At 41.2% G+C, this 25,490-nt stretch overlaps 1 protein-coding gene across 3 annotated transcripts in view; it reads right to left on the bottom strand.

Annotated features, from left to right (window-relative positions):
- The window catches only part of ATP8A1 (ATPase phospholipid transporting 8A1), a 244,009-nt gene that overhangs the window by 119,390 nt on the left and 99,129 nt on the right, over positions 1-25,490 (bottom strand). For all 3 annotated transcript variants that reach the window (XM_056125630.1, XM_056125629.1, XM_056125631.1), the window contains 3 exons: positions 24,623-24,692; positions 16,711-16,795; positions 11,214-11,353 (listed from right to left, as the gene is read on the bottom strand). In XM_056125630.1, the coding sequence (XP_055981605.1) occupies positions 11,214-11,353; positions 16,711-16,795; positions 24,623-24,692 (295 nt within the window). The remainder of the gene's footprint in view (positions 1-11,213; positions 11,354-16,710; positions 16,796-24,622; positions 24,693-25,490) is intronic.

The following is a 25,490-nucleotide window of genomic DNA, read 5'->3' as shown; positions in this document are numbered from 1 at the left end:
AAATGTGCCCTGTGAGAAGCAAGAAATAAGAAATGAAGCCAAGGACAGCACTACTTAAAGACCTCTAAATTAACAGGGTGATCTAAGCTTGAAATTGGGTTAGACATCTCAAATTTTTTGTTACTGAATAGTACGTGAAGAAAATCGGCTGGGAGGGAGTCCTAAGGTAGAGGGCATGTAGAGAAGAATTTTCAAAGAGGAGAGACAGTATCAGCTCTGTCTCAAAAGTTCACTGCTGGCGGACACACCATGGAGTGGGAAGAATGGAGACCAGTAAGAGGTGGCTGCAATCATTGCCCTCGTTCACTGTAAGATATAGCAGCCCTGGACTATTGATGCCCTGGTGGAGGGATGTGCAGTCATTCTGCAATGCTGCCTTCAAAAACGGAATGCTTCTCTCTGCTGTTCCATAGTCCTTGGGGATTCTCTGTTGTCTTTCCCTCCTCAACATCTGTTCACACATAACAATGGGGGTGTAGTGAAAAGAAGAGAACCTCATTCCTCTCTTCTTTCTAGCAGGGCTGAGCTCCAGAACAGTAAGACCACTAAACTCATTACAAAGGCTCACTGGTCTGCTTCTGGAGAAATCATGCAACTGGTTCTGCCCCACACCCCCACTCCCGAGGCCATGAAGTATGTTTGAATTCGGTGATTTTTGAATCACGGAAATCATATTTGAACTCTCACACAGCCAAGGGCTTGCCAAATAAGGCCAGATTTCACACACCCAGCTGCAAAGAATCAGGATTTGAGAAGGGATTGGGTGTCTGGAGAGCAAAAACAACACATCCATCTCATTTGAGTGAGAAGACAGCAATACTCAGAGTGGAAAGTCTTCCCCGAAGCAGTTGGAAGAAGGAGTATCACAGGTCAGCAATGGGAAGCATGTGCTTACAGCTCCGAGGAGGCCATCAGAACAGAGTAACATTCTAAAGATGAGTGGAGAGAAAGCAGAATTCTCCCTTCACTTAGAAGGAAAGTAGAGTCTCTTACATGCAATAGAGGATGGAACAGAGGCCTCATTTACCAAGCAGGCATGTCCTGGACAGGCCAGTACTTCTAGGACCCAGGGGCCAAGCTAGGGATTATGCAACTGAACACTTGGTTACATTTGATTTTCCAAGTTTCCAACTTTTTTACATACACTCTATTTCCTTAAAACCACACTGGCAGAATAACATACAGATTACTTTTTTAAAGATGTATTTCTTTTGGGGGGCCTCCCAGTAATGCTCGGGAGGTCTGAAGCACTCCCGAGGATTTGCGGGGACAAGATGGTTCAGGGGTTCAGACTCAGGTCCTCAGCCCTTTTAAGGCAGTTCCCCAGTCCCCCAAGATAGGGGGTTGAGGATTAAGAAGCCCCGCTCAATAAGAAGTGGATATGTACCCCCTCAGCAAATAATTTGCCTAAGAATCTCTATTAGCCAGGCAAACAGGGTATTTTAAAGCATGCAACTAAAATTGGCCATTTCAAACTATTTAAAAAATAGAAGACAAAGAGAAACACTAAAAATAAATTGGTAGAAAAGTCTTTACCAATTTACTATATATATGTATATAGGCATATGTACATATATTTATATATGTATATATGTACTTATATGTATACATATATACATATATATGTTAAAACCTTTTTATTGTGGGGGAGCACACCTGGTAGTGCTCAGGGCTTACTCCTGTATCTGTACTTAGGGATCACTCCTGGTAGGGCTTTGAACACCCTATATGGAGTCAAGTATCAAAACTAGGTTGACTATGTGCAAGGCAAGCACCTTACCCACGATACTATGTTTCTGGCCCACCAGCCTATATTTTTGTAATGTGTTCTGTTAATAATCTGTATAGTAAATTGTAAAAACTGAAATTGCAGAAGAAACGATGAGGTAAAATATAAACAAAAACAGAAGTTGTAATATTTTCAAATGGATCATCTTGCACATCCTACTTTAGGGACACTCGAACTAACTAATGGAAGATTGTTTCTGATGGAAGAGTGTAAGTGTAGCATGTATAACTGGCTTCAATCGTCAACACTCCATCTTAACCCTTAGTATTGCAGATTTAGCAGTAGCTCAGAGCCTATTGGATCAGGCAGGCAGGACACATGGGCCAAGTGGCAGAAGTAAGATGACGGGAGACAGGGGACCCCAAAGATGATAGGTGATGGGATACCATGTCAACGCAGGTCCACATTGCTCCAGGTTGCTCAGTCAGGCTCTGTACCATTGTCCAAGACTGTTGGCTAGGCCTGAGCTCTGGTCCCACCCATCCCCTTAGCACAAATGAGGGTACCCATCCAAAGGCCCTTAATCTATACAATCAGGGTAAAGAGCAGAGCACTTGGAGCTCCGCTAAGGCTAAAACCTGGCAGGCTTACTAGTAGCTGAGCTGAAACATATTGAATTTTCTTCAGCAAACAGTTAAACAGTAAACTACAGACTCTTAAGCCATGAAATCACCAGTACATCATGTAAATTTTCATCTAAGTATGTTTCATTTTTTTTAGCACAAGTGAAAGTGATATATGTAGCTACTAAGAATAGAAGTGGTGGTTTTATCTGCAGAAGCCTTCCATTGGAACAGAAGTTCCTGTGAACTTGGCAGTCAGAAATGTTCAAGGCATGTCCTGGTTTCCGTTAAATTTTAGATTTCTCTAGGAATCCTCTACACCGCTCATCACCAAGTATCACCAAGGGTGCTAAACTGCTATGTTTAGTCACACCATGCGTGGTGCTGCTCCATCACATCAAGGCAAGCTTTAAAAAGTCCCAGAAATATCAGCCATGTTTGGGGGGAAAGAGAAAATGGAATTAGATTTAAAAAGATGGTTCCCCCCACTGTCCTAGTTCAGGTCCTAGTCACTTGGCAAGCACTGAACACTAAGTGGGCCCCACCTGCAACTTTGCTGTCCAGTTTATACACTGACTGCTCACCTCCCGCCATGGAAACAAAACTAGGGTTTTTCCTTCTTTAAATTTTTCAGTTGATAAAGAATAGAATAAATAAAAATTAAAATAAAATAAATAAAAATTAAAATAAAATAAAAAATAAATACATAAAATAAATAAGATTTTAAAATAGAATAAAAATAGAATAAATATAGTTGTTATTGAACAAAACTTACTTAGAAAGATGTGAGAAGAAAGAGAGGAACTAAGTGCTCAAGGGAGAACTTACATGGGTTACTTCAGAGTGGAAAAGCAGAGACACAGGGACAAGCAAGGGAGATACGTACTCAAGGGAGAATACGGACTTGAAGAGGAAGACCAAACAGGATTTTTCTATTGTCTGCTGCTGTGCCTCAGTGCTCAGAACAGAGCCGACCACAAGTTCAGACATTCGTGACTGAATCTCTCCAACTATGTGCTTCACACATTTATAGAGGAAGTAACTCAGAAGAATTTTTTTAAAAAAAATCACTGAGTCTAAATTTCTAAGGATTACATTCTTGGGTTTGATTTGTTTGTGTATGTGTGTGTGTTTGTTTAGGGCTTTGTTAAAAAATGGAGTGTTTTTTTTTCCTCTTAAAAGTTGATAAATGATCTTCTTGGTCACAAAAACCTTTGCAAAAACTTTTATAGGTCTAAGTATCAAGGGCTGCTCAGGGGCTGCTCCCGGTGCAGTGTTTGGTGTGGTCACAAAGCGTTCAGTACCAGATCCTGGCACACAGAGCAACGCTCCAGCCATCTGTGTTCTATCCCCAGGAGCACAGTCTTTAAACCTCTTCACTCCATTTTTTAACAAAGCCCTAAACAAATCCTTAGAGACAACATTTTTTGATGTCAATGTCTGACAACACATTCGATGTCAATGTCTTCAAGTGTCTAGAAAGCATGAACTATATTAATAGTAGGGGTCAGGCTTTCCCTGGTTCTCTTTTGGGGGACTATATGGCTTCCAAATCCCTGCTCAAGGGGGAAGGGACCACTCCTGGTGAGTCTTGGCAAACTAGGCTGGTGTTTTCATGTGAAGGACTGAGGGTGCAGCACTGCTCATGCCGTGTAGTATAAGGGGTTATTTAATCCACCCTTGCCATGATCAGGAGCTTACAGGGTTGTGTCCAGTGGTGCTCAGGGGACAGTGTGGTACCAGAAATTGACCTGGGGTGGGTTACATGCTAGGCATACTCCTTAAGCACGGTGCTATCTCTCTGGCTCTGTCTTCTGAGTATTTAATCATTCATTTATTCATCAAATATTTATTTTGTGATTAACATAGTCCAGGAGGGTACCAGAGACACAGTGATGAAGAGCATGAAAAATGACGCTTGCTCTTCTAAAGCTTCAATATAGTAGAGGACATACATTAATCATAAGTTTAAAGGAATGGACAATTTGACTTAAAGGGAGATTATAGGTACTCAGAACAGAGCATTATGGGTTTATTTTTCTCTTAAAAGTTGATAAATGATCCTCTTGGTCACAAAAACCTTTGCAAAAACTTTTATAGGCCTAAGTATCAAATGTGTTTTATTTGTAAAATTGTGTTTCTCAAGCATGCCTCATAACTAGAGAAAAAGGAAGGAGTAGGTTGAATTTTTTTCCTTCCCACCAGGGAAATAATGCTTCAATCATGGCTCAATTGACATAGGGACTATCACTCATTCCGTTTTGTGTTTGCTCCAGAAATAATAATCTGCTTTCATAACATTAGTGATTAGTAGGTAATTAAAATAACTGTAAAGTGGCAGAACCAAGAAGAAAGTGAGAAATCTTAGAGAAACTTCTGCTAATGAAGCATAAAGCTTCGTCATGATTCAGTTACTTGTTTGCGATGTTCCCTAACCAAATAACAAGAAATGAATTCCTAATTTAATTTTAAAAAATAATTGCCTTTGAGAAAATACAGACACGCTTTCTATGTGGTTTCATAATCTAAAATTACAAGTCCGGATCCATTATCTTTGCAAAAAAACAAGGATCAAGAAGGTAAAACAGGTCAAGAGTTTTGTCTGGAAGAATGAGACAACTGTAAATTCTCTCAAGTGGTGACAAAGAGAGACAAGAGGCGTTACTGTCCACAAAAGCCAGAGGAATGCTTTAGGATCATTCTTTCCAAACTGGGTCAGGACACCTGAGGCAGCTGATGGAGTTCTAACCATCCCGTCCCTGTGTCTGAATTTTAACTACCGTAACACTGTAGCACTGTCATCCCACTGTTTATTGATTTGCTCGAGTGGGCACCAGTAACATCTCCATCATGAGACTTGTTACTGTTTTTGGCATATTGAACATGCCATGGGGAGCTTGCCAGGCTCCGCTGTGTGGAGACGGACAGAGAAATCGAACCCAGATTGGTCTAGTGCAAGGCAAATGCCCTACCCACTGTGTTGTCGCTCCAGTTCATTTTTTAAAAAATTTTATTGAATCACCATAAGATAGATACAAGTTTTCATGCATGGGTTACAATCAAACAATGATCAAACACCCATCCCTCCACCAGTGTACATTCCCCAGCACCAATATTCTCGGTATACTCTCCCTTTCCCACCCTCCCCTGCCTCCAAGGCAGACAATATTCCCCATACTCTCTATCTACTTTTGGGCTTTATGGTTTGCAATGCGGATACTGAAAGGTTATCATGTTTTGTCCATTATCTACTTTCAGCACACATTTCCCATCCCGACTGATTCCTCCAGCCATCATTTTCTTAGTGGTCCCTTCTCTATTCCAGCTGCCTGCTCCCCTTTGCCCATGAGGCAGGCTTCCAGCTATGGAAAAATCTTCCTGTCCTGTGTATCTACTCTCCTTGGAGAAGCGAAATGAGTCCAGTCCATTTTTAACTACAGAACTGTCTTATTCCGGCATGCCACAGGTTTCTGAGTAATACATATCACCTTATTTGCTAATAGAAAAAGAAATGTTACAATCACATCGAGAAACAACTGAGAGCATCGTTTGTTCCTTTTAATCCTGAACAAGCATTGTGATTCAACTGAACAAACTCTGGGCAGAGGTGAGGATTAGTTTATAGACAAAGGTAAAGACCTAAATCCTTTCATCCAACAGACTGTCAACAGACTGTCAACAATGTCTAGGGGGCTTTTCTCTAACCTTCCAGGTCGATTTCCCTTCAGGGAATGAACCTGGGGGGCAAAGAGAATGAGTTCCCCTGCTCAGCTGTGCTGTGATCGAAAAAAAAAAACAGTGATGAGAGCTGGAGAGATGCTACAGTGGGTAGGGTGTTTTCCCTATGTCAGGCCAACCTGGTTCAATCTCTGGCACCCTATGTGGTCCCCCAATCCTGCCAGGAGTGATCCTTGAGCACAGCAAGTCCCAAACACTGCTAAGTATGGCTCCCAACTTAAAAAAAAAACCCAAATAAGAAAACAAAATTAAAAAGTGATGATGCTTGTTCCAAGAGACAGAATTTACTGTTTTTGAATGTTCTGGGTTTTTTCTTTTACTCCCAAGGGGGTCATAGGTGAAATCACATCAAAGGAGGCCAAAGCATGAGACTCAGGGGTGAGCTGGCAGGTTAGGGGGGTTCATAGAAGGGAATCAAGGTTGGGAAGGGGCCACAGGGACAAAAAAATGAGAAACACGGGTCTATATAAGACACAAAATTCAAGCACAAAGAAAATAGGAGGTAGGATCAACATATCTCATTTAAAGCAGAAGTGATGACACAACTAAGATTACGACAGTGTCAGTGAAAGCCAAGCAGCTGCGCCAGGACCCTGGGCTCCAGCATACGGAGACTTCTCCGGTGCCTCCCTAGGCTGTTTTAATGTTTTAATCATTCACCCTAGTGAATGATTGTAACAAAGAATGAAAACTTAGTATGAGGAAGAAGAGAGAGTTTCCAGGAGATTAAAAAACTATGGTAGTCAAATGATCAGGAAGAGCAATTTTCAGGAAAAATCTCTCTCAGTTGCAGAATTCTATGGTAGTGCTCTAAACCCATTTTGTACCCCTTAAGAAAAGACTTTACATCACTGTTGACTGAGGTTGACTCTTCGGGTCAGAGAGAGAACACAGCAGGTAAAGTGCTTGCCTTTCCACAAAAGTAACCCCAGTTTGATCCCCAGCACTGCATATGGTCCCCTGAGCACAGAGGCAGCAGTAAATCCTGAGTGTACCCCCCAACAGAAACAATCTTTTGAGATTCATTTCAAAAGTTCCCACGTCCAGGGTAAACAGGGGCGAGGTGGACTGGTCAATGGTTGGAAGCTTGCTACAAGAGTGTATGGAGGGCAAAGGGCAGTTAGGATACAGAAGGGACCAACATAACAATAACAGTTGGACACGATTATTTTGGACAGGAACTAAGTGTTAAAAGTAGGTAAAGGCATGGTATGGTGCCGCCACCAGTCAACCTTTGCTTGTGGAGAGTGTATCATCAGTCTGATGGTGCCTTCAGGCTTCCTGACATCCCCAAATTGCAGCTGTGCCTTTGACCGAACCCCAACAACTTGGGACAAAGTTTACCAAGAAATTAAATGGCCAAAAGTTAGGTATGCGAGAGCCACACCCACAGACCACCTCATTTATTGGCCTTATTTTAGAGACCCATAGATAAATCTTGAAAGAGATCAAAAGTCAGTAAATTTTAGACCCGTGCACGGCAGGTCGACCTTTGCCCACCTAAGCAGAGCCCCCAGCAGCCGCTTGCTCAATTTACCCTGGTCTATTCAGCCATGTGCAGATTTGAGCTTACCTTGACTCTTGTTCTCTTTTGAGATTTATTTATGGGTCTCTGAAGCAAGGTCAGTAGTAGAGCTTACAGGATGGCACTGGAGTTGGTTCGTGGGGGTGACTGTCAGTGTTTCTGTGAGTACTGGGAAGTGGGGGGAAGTAGAGCTCCCCAACTCCGAGAAGGTCTGGAGATTTTAGTCACAAAATATGCATAACAGGATTTTCAGCAGATAATATCTTGGTGAAGTCTGTCCTGAGACAGTGGAGTCAGGCCGGGGCTATGGTAGCGATTTTGGATTGTGGAAGCAAGTGGCTGCTCGGGGTTCTGCTTGAGCAGGCCACTGGGCCAACTCTTCCTCTGATTTACCTGTCTGTTCAGTCATGCCGCAAGAAGAAAGAAGAAGAAAGAAGAAAGAAGGAGAAAGAAGAAGAGGAAGAAGAGGAAGCAGAGGAAGCAGAGGAAGAGGAGGAGGAGGAAGAGGAGGAGGAGGAGGAAGAGGAGGAGGAGGAGGAGAGAGAGAGAGAAGGAGAGAGAGAGAGAGAGAGAGCGAGCTTGTCATAGATGGGGCAGGGGCAGGAGGGAAACTGGGACCATTGGTGGTAGGAAATGTACAGTGCTGAATGGGTGGCTGTTGGAATATTATATGACTGAAAGCCAACCATAAACAACTTTGTAACTGTATATATCACCGTGATTCAAAAATAATTAAAAAATAAAACAAAAATTTCGACCTCTCCAATTGCTTTCTTTGCACTCCCCGTTTGTGAGTTAATCCTCTGAATTCCTTCAGATTCTAAGGGACCATGCAGATCATGACACCTAGGGGACCAAGGCAGTAATGATTATATACTTATGTATCCTAATGCCAGAACAGGAATTAAACTATAAAGAGAACACTCAAATAAGCTTTTCAGATGGACTGAGAAAACCAGCCCCAATCTGCAATGAGCTGGCTGGGCAAAGGAACCAATTTCTTCACCTTTCTGAGTCTTATATTTTTCCAGTGAAACTTGGTGAGCCGGGAGCCAGCGAAAGAGATGAAAGAGTGGCAGCACAGGTCTTGAGTACAGGAGGCCCTGGTTCAATCCTGGGCAACACCTGTGCCCCTGGGAGTAAACTCCAAGCACTGAGCTCCCCCTGATCTCTTGAGCACTGCTGGAAAATGCCCCCAAATCAAAAACAAAACAAAGAGTGAGGATTATGAAGGAAAGAGAGAAGAGAGATCTGAGTTATTAGGTCCATTTTTTAAATTTACTTTATCTATTTAATCTACTTCACATTTTTTTTGGTAAAATATTTCCCTAAGGGAAGTGCTTGTATTGGCAAAGGAAAACCACATCTCTGTAATAGCTGTGCACCTGACTACCTACATGTTACAATGACTCACGATTGCCACCTGCTGGAAAAACACCGAACTCCTATTTCAATTAAAAGTTGGAAGTGCCAAGATTTTCAATGGCATAATACACACCCAAAAGTTACATTTTTAGGATGAAGGAGAAACAAATAAACAGAATCCAGATAAGCAAAAACTAGTGGAGAGAATCTGACATAATGCACCTTTCTTACAAGAAATATGGAATAAACTTCCCTTAGTATTTGCATAATACTAATGCAAATTTCAAACAGGAAGCTAAAAGTAAAGAGAACTACAAAGGCCACTGGAGATGTGGCTCCACGGGAGAAGAGATGCCTCTCAGTGGTGAGGCCGTGGGTTCTATCTTTGGTACTGCAAAGCATGCACCTATGTATCCCAAAGTAAGAGATGTGAAATGAAATCTAAGATTTTTAGAGTAAAATGCTGATCATACTAAAAAATTCAACTCCAGAATTTTCTGGAGTGTGCTACGGGCTGGAGTGATAGCACAGCAGGTGGGGAGTTTGCCTTGCACGTGGCCGATCTGGGTTCGATTCCTGCATCCCTTTCGGAGAGCCTGGCAAGCTACTGAGAGTATCCCGCCCATATGCATGGCAGAGCCTGGCAAGCTCCCTGCGGGATATTCGATATGCCAAAAACAGTAACAAGTCTCACAATGGAGACATTACTGGTGCCCGCTCGAGCAAATCCATGAACAATGGGAGGACAGTGCTATCAGTTGAAATAAAATTTAATGTTTAGAATCCATTTTCAAATATTTTTATTGTCACTTATATATTCATTACAGTTGGGCTTTGCTCCAAAAGAGAGAGGATAAAAAGATTTATCTCCAAGTAGAGTAGTTTTTCTCTTTTTGAACTTCTCAAAATGTAAGAAGAACAAAAGATTTAAAATCAATACCATTAATGCTTTAAGACTATATGAGACTTTTTCCTTTTGGTTTTTGGGTCACACCCAGGACTACTCCTGGTTCAGTGCTTGGGGGGAGGGGTAGAGAACCGTTCCGGGCAGTGCATAGGGGGATACTGTTGGTACTGGGGATGAAACCCAGCAGGCCTCCTGCTTGTGCACCAAATGCTCAGCTCACTGAGCTATCCCTCCAGCCCCAGATGGGACTTCGGTTGGAGATGTTGAAAGATATTATGGTCATGGCCTCAGAGTATACCAATACCCAGAGTCATATTTGAAGAGAATGGAGAGAAATTCATAAAGCTGATCAGTAATAAGAGACTGACTGTGTGTTCCTCTTTAAATCAGGAGGATGGACACCATGGAAAGTATCATATATACAATCACAAACATTCAGAGAAATAAGCAGGGCACAGAATGAATTAAAATATAAGGGAGGTAGGAGGCAGTTCTAAATATTTACACCCCTGGAAGTAATCCCAGACTACAAAGAAGAGAGGAGAACCCTATTGACCCTCATGCTGTCACATTCTATGGCACCCGTGCTTTAAGATGGACACCTGCAGTGACACTAGGACATCAGACAAGAGGATATTTTTCCTCTCTGGCACCAGAGCCCTCCCCTTCTTCTGTGACAACAGCACCTGTCACACATAAAGCACAATGTAGAACTGTTAGGTGAGGAAGAAAGATCGCTAGATATTTATAAGAAATGATTGGCTGTTATAGAACCATTATTATTATTATTATTATTATTATTATATTATTATTATTAGCCTGAATAGGCCTGGTTGCTTTATCTGTAAAATAAAGTTACCTATAGCTAAGTCAGAAATAGTGGGAGAATATACGTGAACAATGCTTGGCCAGTCATTAGCACTGACTCACTTATTATCCTGATTATTAGTTCAAGTGATACAAGTTGCCTACTTGTTCTATGAAATACCTGCCTGTTCATAAACTACAGGTGTCCATGCCTGTGAAGGTTACTGTTACGTGCGCCTGTGTGTGTGGAGCAAAGACATAAGTGATGCACAAGCACTGAAAGCCACAGGCTAAAAGGCTGCACTTAGTGTGACTCCAAGTCAATACTGGGACAAGTGAAAATCTACTCAAACTAACGCTGGACTTTTGGCAAAACAAACTGTTGTTGACTTGTCTGTGCTAAGCCTGGAGTAGCCCCAACAGTGGAAGGTGCCTCAAGATATTTTGGTTTTTATTTGATGGGCTTTTTGGGAGGGGAGATGTGTGTGTCTTCTGGACACCAAACCCACGTCTGCCTACCTTCTCGATTAACTCGTAGCTCTCCTCCAGCTTGAGCAGTCTGTTCTGCAGGGCGGTGGAGGCCCGCTGGTACACTTCCCGCCACTCCTGGAAGTCGCTCTCCGAAATCTCAGCCACGGCGAAGCACAGAGTTCTCAGGCCTGAAAAAAGGTGGCAAACTCAGTTCCCAAAACAGAGCAAAAATGTAGTCAGAGGTTTGAAGTTTCCATGTGTATTTGAGAAAAAAATCTCATTCTTAAAACACCGCTAATAAGTTCCGCACTGAAGTCAAATTAAAGTATGACAAAATGTTAGTGTGAAATGTATGCATTAAGGTCTGGAGGGACAATGTAGGCACTAAGGCTCATGCCTGGAATGTGACTCTCCAGGGCTGGGTCCGAGACACTGCAGGATCCTTTAAACTGGTTACTATTGGGTGTGGGGTCACTTCCACAGCCCCACCTCAGGGTCCAGCCACATTCTCAGGCCATACTGGCTATGAATTTTTGGCTCCAGCTTCTAGACCTACTGAACACCCTTGGGAGGCTCTACCTCCAACAAAAACGTGGACTTGGGTTCAGAAGTTGAGCTCTCAGGGAGATCTGAGTGGCTAAGTACTCAGGGATACTTTATTGGCTAAGTATCCAGGGATAGTCTATTGGCTAAGTTGCCAGGCATAGCTCAGTGGCTAAGTACTCAGTGATAGTACTCAGTGGCTGAGTGTCCAGGCATAGCTCAGTGGCTGAGTGCCCAGAGAAGCTCAGTGGCTGAGTCCCCAGGGAAAGCTCAGTGGCTTAGCAGCCCAGGGATAGTTCAGTGGAGAAGTACCCTGGGATAGCTCAATGGTTGAGTGCCTGCCTTTGAGGCATGAGGAAGCAAGGTTAATCCCTGTCATCAATGCTCATGCTGAGTGCCATTGGGGTGGGGCGCCTGTCTGTCAGAGAGTCCCCATGTGACAAATTGTGTGCATGTATACGACAAGGAAGTGTACATCCCCTAGCAGTATCACACCTAAGTGTGCAGGGACTAAAGCCAAGCATGTAAGCCCTAGCACCACTACAACCCAAAGTGTGCGAGTACCACAACAAAAGGGTTTGACCTGAGCACAATTATGTGTTTGTCTAAGGGTGGAAGTTCAAAAATTCAAAGCATAAACAGTTTATGCTTTGGGGACAAAAATCTACTGTATCTCCCCATCCATCAAAGTGTCACAACCCTTACCAGCAGAGCCCTCTGTTCCTTCCAAGTGTTTACTGATGTTCCACTTTAGGCTTGGCACCTGCCGTGTTTCAGATTCCTACTTGCTACAATCCATCCTCCAGGATTACAGGGCATTTTCTTAATTCCTAATCTCACCAGGTTACTCAAATGCCTAAAATCTTCCAGCTGTTCCCCAAGATAAAGTCCCAGCTCCAGTTGGGCTCATTTGCCACACCTCAATAGCCTTTCACTCCATTCCTTTGCACCCACTTCCAGCTGACTAGCCAGTGTCTGATCTGATGCCCCTCCAGCTCATACACACTGTGTTTGCCTTGCATCATCATCCTGATCCCATAGGCACAAATCCCCAAATAACCCTCTGGTATGAATGATAACACTTTGCAGTGTTTTTCAGTGAGGATCTTCTGCATGAACAGAAAGGCTTCTGGAGAGAAAGAATTACAGCTCCCTACCTGTAACCCCTGCTCCTAGAGATGCTTATGAAGAAAGGGAAAAAGGAATCGCAGAGGGGCCCAATAGGAAGCTACCAGCTTCCAGTTGATCTATTGGTTTTACTGCTCACTGCTCATTACCCTCTCAAGTTTGGGCCATGAAGGGCATTAATAGCATCAAGGGTTACTTCTCACAGAAGCCTCCTGGCCAAGCAATCAAAGCAGATACATAAGGTGCCTTTTCCCAGTACATGGAGCCTCTTATTTCTGTAATGGTGAGCAGAAAAAATATTTCTGGGGTGGGACCAGGCAAAAGCATTTGTCAGTCAGGATAGTTGCAGTTAGATTGGTTCTCTGGAAGACAAGCCCTTCACTCCAAGCTGTTGACTGTGGCTGGGTGCTGGTGAGCTCAAGTCCAGTAAAATGTGACCAGGAAACAGGTCAAAGCAAAGATGTTAAGAGATAAAGCTGGAGGATTCTATCTGTTGAGAAAGGAGGAAAGCTGTTGACTGACAAGTGACCGTACCATTTTTTTCCTTGGGGCCATATTGGAACATGTTTCTCTCCTTTGAAAACCTGGCTGGAACTGTGGTTCAGCTTCAAGCCAGAAAGAAAGGTGGGGGGAGGAGGTGGACAAACCCACCAGAATCAGATATTTCTTTATTTTACCTTGCTTCATTTTGGTTTTGGGGGGTCACACCTGGAAGTGCTCAGGGGTTGCTCTGGGTGATTCTGGAGGACCATGTGGTGTCAGGAATTGAATCCATATCTACTGTGTCTAAAGCATGTGCTCCAACCCCATCAGCTATACCTCGGGGCCCATGGAGGGTAAACCAGCCCCCTAGCCTCCTGAGGTGGCATCACCTGGTGGTGCCCAGGGCTGACTCCTGACCCTGTGCTCGGAGATCACTCCTGCTTGGGCTTGGAGGACCATAGGTGGTGTCGGGGATCAAATTGGCCATGTTTCAGGCAAGTGCTTTACCCCTGTCTCTCAGGCCCAGCATATATTTCCAAATTCACAGCTAGAGAGGATAAAAATGTCCCCCAACCCCCTCAAACTAAAATAAAACTAAGCACTACTGCATGCTGGGTAGTGTGAACCTGCTTAGAATCTAAAGTTGGATCTTAAGAAACTTGAACTCCAGGGCTGGAGTGATAGGAAGCTTGCTTTGCACACTGCCAACCTGGGTTTGATTCCTAACATCCGATATAGTCCCCTGAGCACTGCCAGGCTTAATTCCTGAGTGCAGAACCAGGAGTAAACCTTGTGCAATGCCGGGTGTAACCCAAAAAACAAAAAACAAAACAAAACAAAACAAAAAACACAAGAAACTTAAACTCTACAGCCAAGGATGTTTCCATTCACATCTGAGGTGTACTAGGAGATCGTATCCTTGTTTTTCAAAGTCTAATGTTTTCATAAAACAGTTTGATCTTTCTTAGCTTGAAGAGGAAAAGGCATTTGATTAGAGGTCAGGCTCAGGAATATTGGCAAACTTAAGACACAGAGATTCAGTTTTGTCTACGCTGATTCAATTTAGGATTAAGACTACAAATCTAGGGTCAGAAATAGAGTTCAGCGGCTAAGGCTTGACTTGCATGTGGCTGACCCAGATTGATCCCTGGTACCGCATATGGTCCCTTGAGCACTGCCAGAAGTGAGCAGAGCCAGGAATAATCCCTGAGCACTGCCAGGCGAGATCCCCAAGAGGAAAAACAGGCAAACAAACAAAGAAAACCAAAGCCCAGAAACAAACAACAAAAAACCTCTACACATTCTTGCTGCTCCGAAGCCCAATGTTTCATACCTCTTCCTTTCTGCCCTGGACTGCAGGCCACCTCCCTTAGCCTAGCACTGTTCTCACTGTATACTTCACTAGCACAGAGACAGGACTCAGAACATTCCCAGTGAACTCTGAGTGATACAATACCTCGCAAGTTAACAGGGAATCAAGAAAAGGTCTTACACTGAAAATAAACTTAACAATTACTTTAGTCCCTTCTTTGTTTAATTTCTATACAGGCTCTCGCCTGACAGAGCTGAGGTTGCTTGGTCTGTGGTGCTCCAAGTGGTCACTGGGGCCACATTCAGCAGTGCCTAGGGGGCATGGACCCCAGCATCTTGCACAAGCCAGGCATGTATTCTATCTCTTGACTAACTTCCCCCCACAACTATTTTTAACGCTTCTTTATTTTTTTCTCTCTTATCCAGAGTAGTATATTCAGTTTATTTGTTCTTATTTCTTATTTTTTTTTCTTTTTGGGTCACACCCAGCGATGCATAGGGGTTACTCCTGGCTTATGCATTCTGGAATTACTCCTGGCGGTGCTCAGAGGACCATATGGGATGCTGGGAATGAAACCGGGGTCAGCTGCATGCAAGGCAAATGCCCTACCTGCTGTACTATCGCTTCAGTCCCTTATTTCTTTTTCTTGCTGCACTTTTTCTGCTTCAGGTACAGAGCAAAGCGTTTAAACTAAGTGGGTTTCTATTCTAAAAAGGGGACAGGATGGGCCTTACTGTAGAGACTCATAAATTAATCTCAAAAAAAAAAGATTAATTAGCCACAAAAATTCCCAGATACCTGGTACTGGCTGAGACCTCAGTCAGGAAGAGGTAGTCAAGTTCCAGCCCCACCAAAGCCCCAAGAGATGCATTCACACCCAACAGTTGCCGCCATGCCTCCGCTGGCGGAGTCCTATTTAACAGGACTGCCCTGTTAAATATTCTGGAGTTTTTTGACATCTCCAAATGCAACAATATGGACATCCCAGTAGGAACACACCAGATTGGGTGGCAATGTACCGTAGAAGCCAACTAATCTCTAACAAAAACATTAACACAGAAGGCTTAACTTGCAACAACAGCTTAGTAAACTGTCAGATAAGGACTTATTGTGCCCATGAGACATTATGGGATGTGATGAAAAGGCGTGAGGGATGAAAAGGCAATCCAAGATCATGTCTCAGCTAAGAGAAGAGGAAACTTGGGTAGGTTCCTGTCCCTCAATTATCTGGTGCTCTGTGTTTGTGGATGTCTGTTGCTCTCCTGCTTAAAAATCCATATTGCAGACATATCTTTCTGGCACTTTCCATATTTCCAATTATAGAAGTCCCCACTTATCTGCAGAGGATATATTCCAAGATCTTCAGGAAACTATGGATATAATACATAGCCCCACATTTCCTATGTTTTTCCCTATATATGCACATCTATGACAAAGTTTATGTTATATGCAGTGAAAGATTAATAATAACATTATAAAAGAGAGCAATAGAATAATATACTATAATAAAATCTGTGTGAATGTGAAAAAAGGGCTGGAGTTATTGGCATTTCTTAAAATTTTAGTAAATATTGTTTTAGGGAAGAAAAATTAACATATTTTTTCAGTGACAATTTGGTGGCATTGAGCATTGGTTCCACACCGCCATAGTAAAATGGAAGTTGTGATAAAGTCATGAATTGTGGGGTTTCCCAGTGCAGGTCAAAGTATGTTTACCCTACACAGTGGTTTAGTAAGTGCTGAAGAGCACTGTGTCTAGAAAAACCACACACACATTTCTAAATTAAAATGTACTTTTTAGCTTAAATAATGCTACTTTGGTCATATTTTTCCTGTTTTGGGGGTCTTGATAAAAGTGCTATCTGTGAAGTGAAATAAAATAAGGTCTGTCTGCATTAGTCTAAGTCATATTTTGATCAAGATTAGTAATATAATCAATATATATTGATAATACAGTGCTGTGTATTATATGGAGATAAGTCATGATCAACACTCACCATTAATGTACTTTAGAAAATGTATAGATAAAACAAATCCTTTTTAGATTTTAACTATTTTCTATCACCATAATAAACTCACCTTCTGTAGCAAACTGCTCTAAATGTTTGAGGGTAATTTCTTTATATTTTGAAGTTTCTGCAAGTCGATCATAAATCACAGTGTCCTGGAAATTAAAGAAAATACATAATTCACCTAACTAAGCAATAAAGTTTATGTGGTAACATTATCAGGAGCAAATCTGCATTAAAAGGAATCACTCATAGGATCTGTTTTAGAGTGCTACATATATTCCCCTAATATTGGTTCTAGAATGACACTAAATCATAAGGTAATATTTGATATTTTCATCATTCTTCTTTCTGATTAAATCCGTAAGCCTACAATATTAAAAATAACATATTTTTAAAAAATAACATATTTTAGCAAAACTTCATTTACCATGTGTCGCAAACTCACCAGGCACAAGCCTACCAACAACAACACCCCCACCCCCCTCGCCCCACACCAGTAGCACCAGCACCAGCACTGAAGGTATTTCATTCACTGCAGTGTATACAGAGGAGAAAGCAGGGCCAGTCTTCCAAGTGTTTGGAAAATGCTGGACTGTTCAAAGCTCGAGGCTGCCCTTCTGCAAGATTTCCTAGAATGGGAGTTTTCAAAGCTGTTTATGTCTGTGGTCTTAAGTGGCACCAGTCCACACTTGGGTCCACAGACTGGTGGTTCGTAGCTATTGTCTTAGAGGTTTTAAAAAGGAGAATGGGCACAGTGGGGCTTTATGAGGGCAATATGGTACATGCCCCGAAGTCATTCACCCTGGATTTTTTTTTCTTTTTTTTTTAGGGATGAGGGCTTGCCTTAAACAAAACAAAACCAAAACAAAATTCCCAAACTGAAACCTCAAGATAACACTTGCTAAGAAACACAAAAGTTTAATCCACCGAGAGAGGGTGATATGTACAGCGAGTGGACTCTTGGTCAAAGTGTGCATTGCCTGATTGCTGAGTATTGCAGACTATCATTTTAAGGATCATTTTACTTAGTCTATAATATTCAATCAATGGTTTATCTTTAAAGTCCCTTTCATCTTTATGTTTCTCTGATTTTTATTCCTCTACACATGGACTATTATGGCTTCAGATATTCTTTATCATTGGTTTACATTTAAAAATTTTTTTACGGGGCAACTGCAGTCTCATGGGAAGAGAGGCAGTATAGACTCGTCTTTCATGCCCTACCGAGGTCACGAGTTGCCCCCCACGAGCGGCTCTCCGGCATGGCCATAACACCAGACACACAGAAACCAATCTCGTAATTATCTGGCTCTTTGCAGAAATCCCTCCAGACTTACCTAGTAAAATACCAGAAATCCAAAATCATGACATCATAATGGTTCTCATAACCAGCTATAGAAATCAAATTATTTCACAATGCCTTTTCAGCAATTCTGATTGTTGGGGGGAAATTCTAAACAATAATGGTGCATCTTTTGTCGAAATAATGAATGTAATCAAAGTAGAGAGAGAGAGTTAAGTAGAAATCAGCTGCCTCACAGACATTGGGAGGGGTGAGAGGGGGGTTATATTGGGGTTCTTGGTGGTGAAAAATAAGTACTGGTGAAGGGAAAGGTGTTTGATCATTGTATGACTGAGACTTAAACCTGAAAGCTTTGTAACTTTTCCCACAGTGATCCAATAAATAAATATAAAAAAGAAAAAAATAATAACCATTAAAAAATTTAAAAAATCAAAAAAAATTTTTTTAGTATTTGGTTTTCTAGATCAGCAAAACATAAATCATCCTGGAATTTCTTTCTCAGGGGTCTTATGTAATTTGGGGTCTCCAGTCTCAGATTTGAAAGCATGCTAATGGAGTTTCATTTAGAACCCTTGAGACAAACAGAATTTTGTGACCTTAGAACAGGTGGAACAATTCAAGCCCCAGTTATGACTTTCTTTTAACTTTTCAGTGGTGAAATGGAGACACAGGGAAAGGAAATGCTAATTCCCTTCCTGATCATCACTCCTTTCTGATAATGAAAGATTCTATAATAAATTATAGATACCATAATTATCTATAAAGATAACGACGTTTCTATAACTTAGAAACTTTTCTCCCCTGCTCCTCCTGGCTAAATGATAATTTCAATGAAACTTAGAATGGTCACTAAGCAAACCTTCCAAAAAATTTAAAATATGAAATCAAAGGTGACAAGTAATACGGCTAGGCAGATTAAATCCACATGTGGCTAAAACTTCCAGTAGAATAAACGATGCCCCAAATAGCAGACATTCGTTTTCTGCCTCTCTGCAGTGTTGAGAAAAGCAGGGGACAGAATGTGTCTTCTGATAAAGGATAAGCTGGATTTTTTTAAAAATTGATTTTAATTATTTTTGGGTTGAGCCATATCCAATAAAGCTCAGGGACTATTCCATGCTCTGAGCTCAGGGACTCACCTCTGGCAGTGCTTGGGGAACCTTATGGCACAGGGGACTGAATCCAGGCATCACATATGCAAATAATACTCTCAGCCCATTCTTCTTCTTCTTCTTCTTCTTCTTCTTCTTCTTCTTCTCTCTCTCTCTCTCTCTCTCTCTCTCTCTCTCTCTCTCTCTCTCTCTCTCTCTCTCTCTCTCCTCCCTCCTTTCAGGCACTGTGGTTTGCAACACTGTTACTGAAAGTTTATCATGTACATCACTTTACCTCCTTTCAGCACTCAGTTCTTGTCCAGAGATTATTTCCAATTATCATTGTCATAGTAATCCCTTCTCTGTCCTAATAGCACCCCCCCCACAACTTGTGGTAGGATTCCTACCTTAGACCACTCTTCCTGGTCTTCACAGCCTCCTCTGAGGGCTATGTTAAGTGCCTGACATACTAGTATGGAACCCAAAAGGGTTACCTCCCAGAAGAAATAAACTATATGAACCCTCGTGGAATCAAACCCACATGCTGACAGAAAATCCTGTCTGGAATGAGTGACCTGGAATCCTAATCCTGATAAGACAAAAGTGGAAGAGAATCTGCTGGAAGGAAGGTTAGCCCTTAGCCTCCCCCCACCCCCATCCCGTACCTCCTCCCCACATATATATCCCATTACAGGCAGGTGACATACAGCTTCATGAGACAAAATTCATCTTAGGTAGATTTTCATTTTTAAAATGTTATTTTTCTGTTAACCTTTCAGAATGACTTCCAGTGATGCTCTGTCTTCACTTAAGATGCTTTGCCCATGGAAGGTGATTTAAAGATAGCTGCTACATGAGGAAGATACTGGATCTTCCCAAAGTCACATTTGTATGGAATATGACATGGTTTTTAAAGGTAAAGGTAAAGGCCCTCCCGTTGATCGTCGATTTGTTCGAGAGGGCCCAGTAACGTCTCCATTGGAGACTTTGTTGTTACTGTGTCTGGCATATCGAATACTCTCGGTAGCTTGCCGGGCTCTCCGAGAGGGGCGGAGGAATCAAACTCGGGTCGGCCATGTTGACTGTGTGCAAGGCAGACGCCCTACCCGCTGTGCTATGGAAATCAGCCTTAAGGAATCTGATCTTATTGCCAGGTTAAACAACACGTAGTGACTGACCTACTATAGGAAGACTGGGCCCCTGAGAACTAAAATACCAGCTGAAGATATTAGACACATCTCAATCAAGTGAGATCAGCAGTTTCCGTGTTTGTGAAAGTCATTCAGCATTACTGTACTTGGCCTCTAATGTGGCAGTGAACTGCTAAAGGTAACTTTCAGATCTGTTCTTTTTGGCATGTGACCCAAAATCTTATTGAAGGCACTTAATTTGAAAATTTCAGTCATTTTAAAACATCTAAAGCATGAAGTTTGTCAGTCAAAATTCTAATTCTTGCTATGTTATATAAGTTTTGGAGTAGAATTTTGTTAGAAGTTTGTCAGTTACCAAGGCAGATATAAACTGTATAATAGTGAAGTTTTTGGTTTTTATCTTCGGGCCATACCCAGCTGTTCTGAGGTCTTACTCCTAGCTCAGTACTGTTCCCCCCCCCGCCCCCAATCCCTGGCAGATCCTGGCAGGGATTGGGGAAACATATGGGGTACTATGGTTCACATCTAGGACAACTACAGGCAAGGCAAGCTTCTGAATTGCTGTACTATCCCAGCCCTGTGAACTTTTTAAGTTTTCACTTAAGAATGAACAAGCAAGACATCCTCACTGCAGGACACCAGTGAAAAGGCAAAAAAAAGTAAGCCATTTATCCACAGTCAGTAACTCTGTGCCGTGTTCGAGGTCTGTGTTCTGCAACCCTGCTACCTGTAAACTGCACTTGTCCTGCATTGACATTCACAGAACAGCAGTTATAATGAAGGTGGTAGACGAGTTGTTTGCAACCTTTCTATACCTACAGACTGGTACTTGTCTATGGGCTGGTATTTGAAGACCACAATTCTAGATGAACAATTTACCACTATCCTCTAAATCACTAATTTCACCTGAGCCGTTCAGCAATATCTCATCTAGAGTTCATTACATTTACTAATGATTTTTCTCAGATACATATATGGATTCTGCTTTGTATTATATACATCTTCCTCCCCGCACCTGCATTTTTGTTTGATTAAAATGACTGCAACATCTTCATTATCTTCAGCTCTAAACATTCTCTGTTTTATCTGGAATGGACTCACACTCTATTTGTTTACAGTGCTTGATCTCCTTTCACATGCATTCAGAGTGGTTTTATGTAACTCCTAGCACAAGCTGGTACAAGACTTCCTTAAACTCTTATATTGAGTGCAAAGCTCACCATTCTCACATTTCAAAGATGACCTGCATTTGACAGGAAGTACTCTCATTGTCCCATAGGAACCAAAAACAAGTCATTGCTTCCTGACTCCCAAGTCTATTCAGCTCAAGATTTGGCATAATGGGGGCTGGAGCGATAGCACAGCGGGTAGGGTGTTTGCCTTGCACGCAGCCAACATGGCCGACACAGGTTCGATTCTCAGCACCCCATATGGTCCCCTGAGCACCTCCAGAAGCAATTCCTGAGAGCCAGGAGTAACCCCTGAGCATCGCCGGGTGTGACCCAAAAAGCAAAAAAAAAAAAAAAAAAAAAAAAAGATTTGGTGTAATGTACTGTTTTGATTTTCTAATCCCATTTTAACTGGACAAAATGTTTATACTGTTTGTAGCACAGAGAACCAGCCGCTTGGAGCAGAAAAGCAAATGGACTATGTGTTAAACCGCGCCACCAAGCCTGCCCGGAGGGGAAAGGGTGTTTTCCCGGTGTTTTGAGATCACTCAAAACTAAGAAAAAAAGGCTATGAATTAGACATAGAGAATTGAGCCCATACTATTTCAAATGGGACAACTTAAGGGTACTCTGTAGTCCCTTAACACTGAATTGTTCCTGGGATGTGAATGAGCTTTTTAATGTAACAACATTGCATTTAAATTGTATCTTGTATTTATTTCTTTGACTAGTCTTAAACTATCCTGAAAATTTCTGGGTCTTTTCTTCATATCTTCAAAATCCAGTTCAAAATCCAGTGATTCTTGTTTATTCTTCATGCTATATATTCATGCATGATATATCCATGATATATCTCCATGATATTGGAATAGAGACGTTATATCAACATAAGAACATACAAAATTTCTCTGATTGGAAGATATATTAGATGATTACTTAAATGACAAATTACTAAGGCTTTTAAGTTGCACTTGTCACTATAAGGAAAATTCGCTCTTCCATGGAATCCACAGGGTCCTTAGACACTTTCTCAAATTCAGTCTTCCTTCCTGGATTATCTTACATTTTACCTTTATCCTCCCATCCTCTCACGTAATAGTGTCATCCTCTGATATCTTCCTGGAAACTATTTTATTTTATTTCTGTTTCGGGGCCACACCCAGAGATACCCAGGGATTACTCCTGGCTTTGCACTCAGGAATCACAACTAGCAGTACTCAGGGGGTCAGATGGAACGCTAGGGACAGAACCTGGGTTGCCTGCATGCTAGGGAAGTTCCATTCCTGCACTGCTATCTCTCCAGTCCTTCTTCCTGGAAACTAAGTTATCCTCTGTTTCCAGCTATATCCATTAACTTCAAAATCTGTATATGTACCCTAGATTTCCCCTCCATGTGAAAAATCCAGGCATCTCTGTCTTACGAGCATCCTACCCTCTCTCTTGGTAAGTGGTATCATTTAGTATGCACAGCTAGTCAGACAGAAACATAATAGTAGTACTAGCCCAAATTTTCACTCATCACCCGCATATTATCAAGTTCTAACCTTAAATTCTGCCATTTACTCCCAAACAACAAGTGTTTCTTAAACAAACCTTGCTGTTTTTTATTTTACGTTATCTTACTATTTAAACCTACTTCATAGCTAATTTGGAAGTAGGCAAATTTGTATCTGTGTGAATGTATGCACACACACTGTACTGGTCAATATGTGTGAACATCTTTAAGATTATTTAAAAAGGGAGTTCAATGTTTTTAGTTTTTCATCACTCTAACTCCCCAGTTTCTAAAGAGAAGATCACTCAAAACTAAGAAAAAAAGGCTATGAATTAGACATAGAGAATTGAGCCCATACTATTTCAAATGGGACAACTTAAGGGTACTCTGTAGTCCCTTAACACTGAATTGTTCCTGGGATGTGAATGAGCTTTTTAATGTAACAACATTGCATTTAAATTGTATCTTGTATTTATTTCTTTGACTAGTCTTAAACTATCCTGAAAATTTCTGGGTCTTTTCTTCATATCTTCAAAATCCAGTTCAAAGGCCAGAAGATAAAATGTGCCTGAGTAAATGTTAGGTGTTTTAGTCCAAAACCAAAGGAATTCTTAAACTAAATTCATACAACATCACTGTCACTGTCACTGTCCTCCCGTTGTTCATCGATTTGCTCAGGCAGGCTCAGTAACGTCTCCACTGTGAGACTTTTTGTTACTGTGTTTGGCATATCAAATACGTCACGGGCAGCTTGCCAGGCTTTGCCGTGCAAGCGAAATACTCTTGGTAGCTTGCTGGGCTCTCCGAGAGGGGCGGAGGAATCGAACCCGGATTGCCCGGGTTGGCTGCATGCAAGACAAACACCTACTCACTGTGCATTATGCTTTAAAACCAAGACATTCAAAAATAGCATTTCAATGTTCTAAAAGCAAGGCTCTAAGAACATTTTCTGCATAGGAATTAAAACAACAAATTTGAATTTCTTAGTAAGTTCAGTCTCCAAATGGGATCCAATGATGTTGTGGATTATATTTAAAACTGAAGTTCTCACACATATATTTAAACTGGAAAGCACATATATATTTAAAATGGAAAAGCTCCAAGTTGTTATGTTACCTGGTTTGTCCAAATAGACTAGGTAGTTAGAAAGGATAATCAAGAAGAAAAATACTAATCATTCATTTTAAGGGCAAAAAATGCTTTGGCAGGAAACATAATTTTTCAACAGCTGTAAACATATTCTAACTAGGAATATTCATGACATATTATCATTGCTGTCAATTTCAATATACCATGGTCAACCAACACTAAGAAATTTATAATATCAAAAACAAAGCAAGACAAATAGAAGTCACCACATGATGAAATCATGCAGTGACGTGGTCCGCTCACCACCCCTCAATCTATGGTCTTTAAACAATTACATTCAAATTGGTCTGGATCACATTTTAATAAACTGTAAATTGTATTTGATTTTATGTATTTCATTTTCCTCGAACCAATTTTTGTAACATAAATCTCGAATATTATGTATAAAAACTGAATTATATAAATAACCCAGGCAAATCTTTTCGACGCAAGAAATTTACCCAGAAGGAATCCCACATTTCACCAGCAGAGACTCTCCACTGTTACTATAAAATACCAACAGAAGTGGATGTCAGCAATTTCATGCTAAACATCTGTGTTACATTTCCATAGCAAATGCTTAACATACACGTTACAAACCATCGTAAATCAAAAGTGTTAAAGACAAAAACAAAAGCTTACAGCTCCTTTGCAGTAAAGTCGTAATTTCCCAGATGGAGTGCGGACAATCACAGACATTCTTTTGCGAGCACTGAAAGAAAGAGTTTTCAATAATGTGTCACCATACTGAGATTATGCCTCTAGATGTCTTTCAGGCTGTACACAATTTAATACGTGAAAAAAAATAAGTGTGCCTTAATTATAAGCTCTATCTTTCTGCACAAACACAAAAAACTTCTCCTGAGTGTCTGGTTGAATAACTCTGAAAGTAATAATAATTTGTTGTTAAGTTGCCAGGGATCATCTGCCGGTCTAGAGAAAAACTTTATAAACTCCTAGAAATCCCTGAATATAAATACCCACGAGGGTAGATGAGAATTTTGCTCGATTTGCTTGAGCGGGCCCAGTATTGTCTCCATGGTGACAATTGTTACTGTGTTTGGCATATCGAATACGTCATGGGTAGCTTGATGAGAATTATGGGTCAATATTTTCAGTTAAGAAAAATCATCCATATTATATTTTATAAGATATATGATGTGCTCTGAATTTTATTAAGATAATAATTGATTTTTATGTACAAAACTAATTATACATATAAGTAAACCCTAGCACTCCACAGACAGACTTAGGTTTTCAGAGTTCTTATTTTTCAGTGATTATTGAAAACCACTGCATTGCGAAAAATTGAATTCATATGACAAAGCTAGTGAGCAGAAATATTTAAAAGTTTTGGTGATACTATTTAGTAAAAATCTTTGAGTTAAACACACATATTCTAGTGCATTAGGGAATATACTGCAAATAATACTGAATTGAAAAAACTGGCTTAATGTTTCCCAAGGATAGATCCTATGGAGGAAAGTATGGTTGAGCACTCTCTCAAAAT

The sequence above is a fragment of the Sorex fumeus genome, unplaced genomic scaffold (genome assembly GCF_029834395.1).
Source record: "Sorex fumeus unplaced genomic scaffold, SorFum_2.1 ptg000055l, whole genome shotgun sequence".
NCBI lineage: Eukaryota > Metazoa > Chordata > Mammalia > Eulipotyphla > Soricidae > Sorex > Sorex fumeus.
Note: the sequence above shows the minus strand (reverse complement) of the source record. Positions and strands in the feature narration are given on the sequence as shown.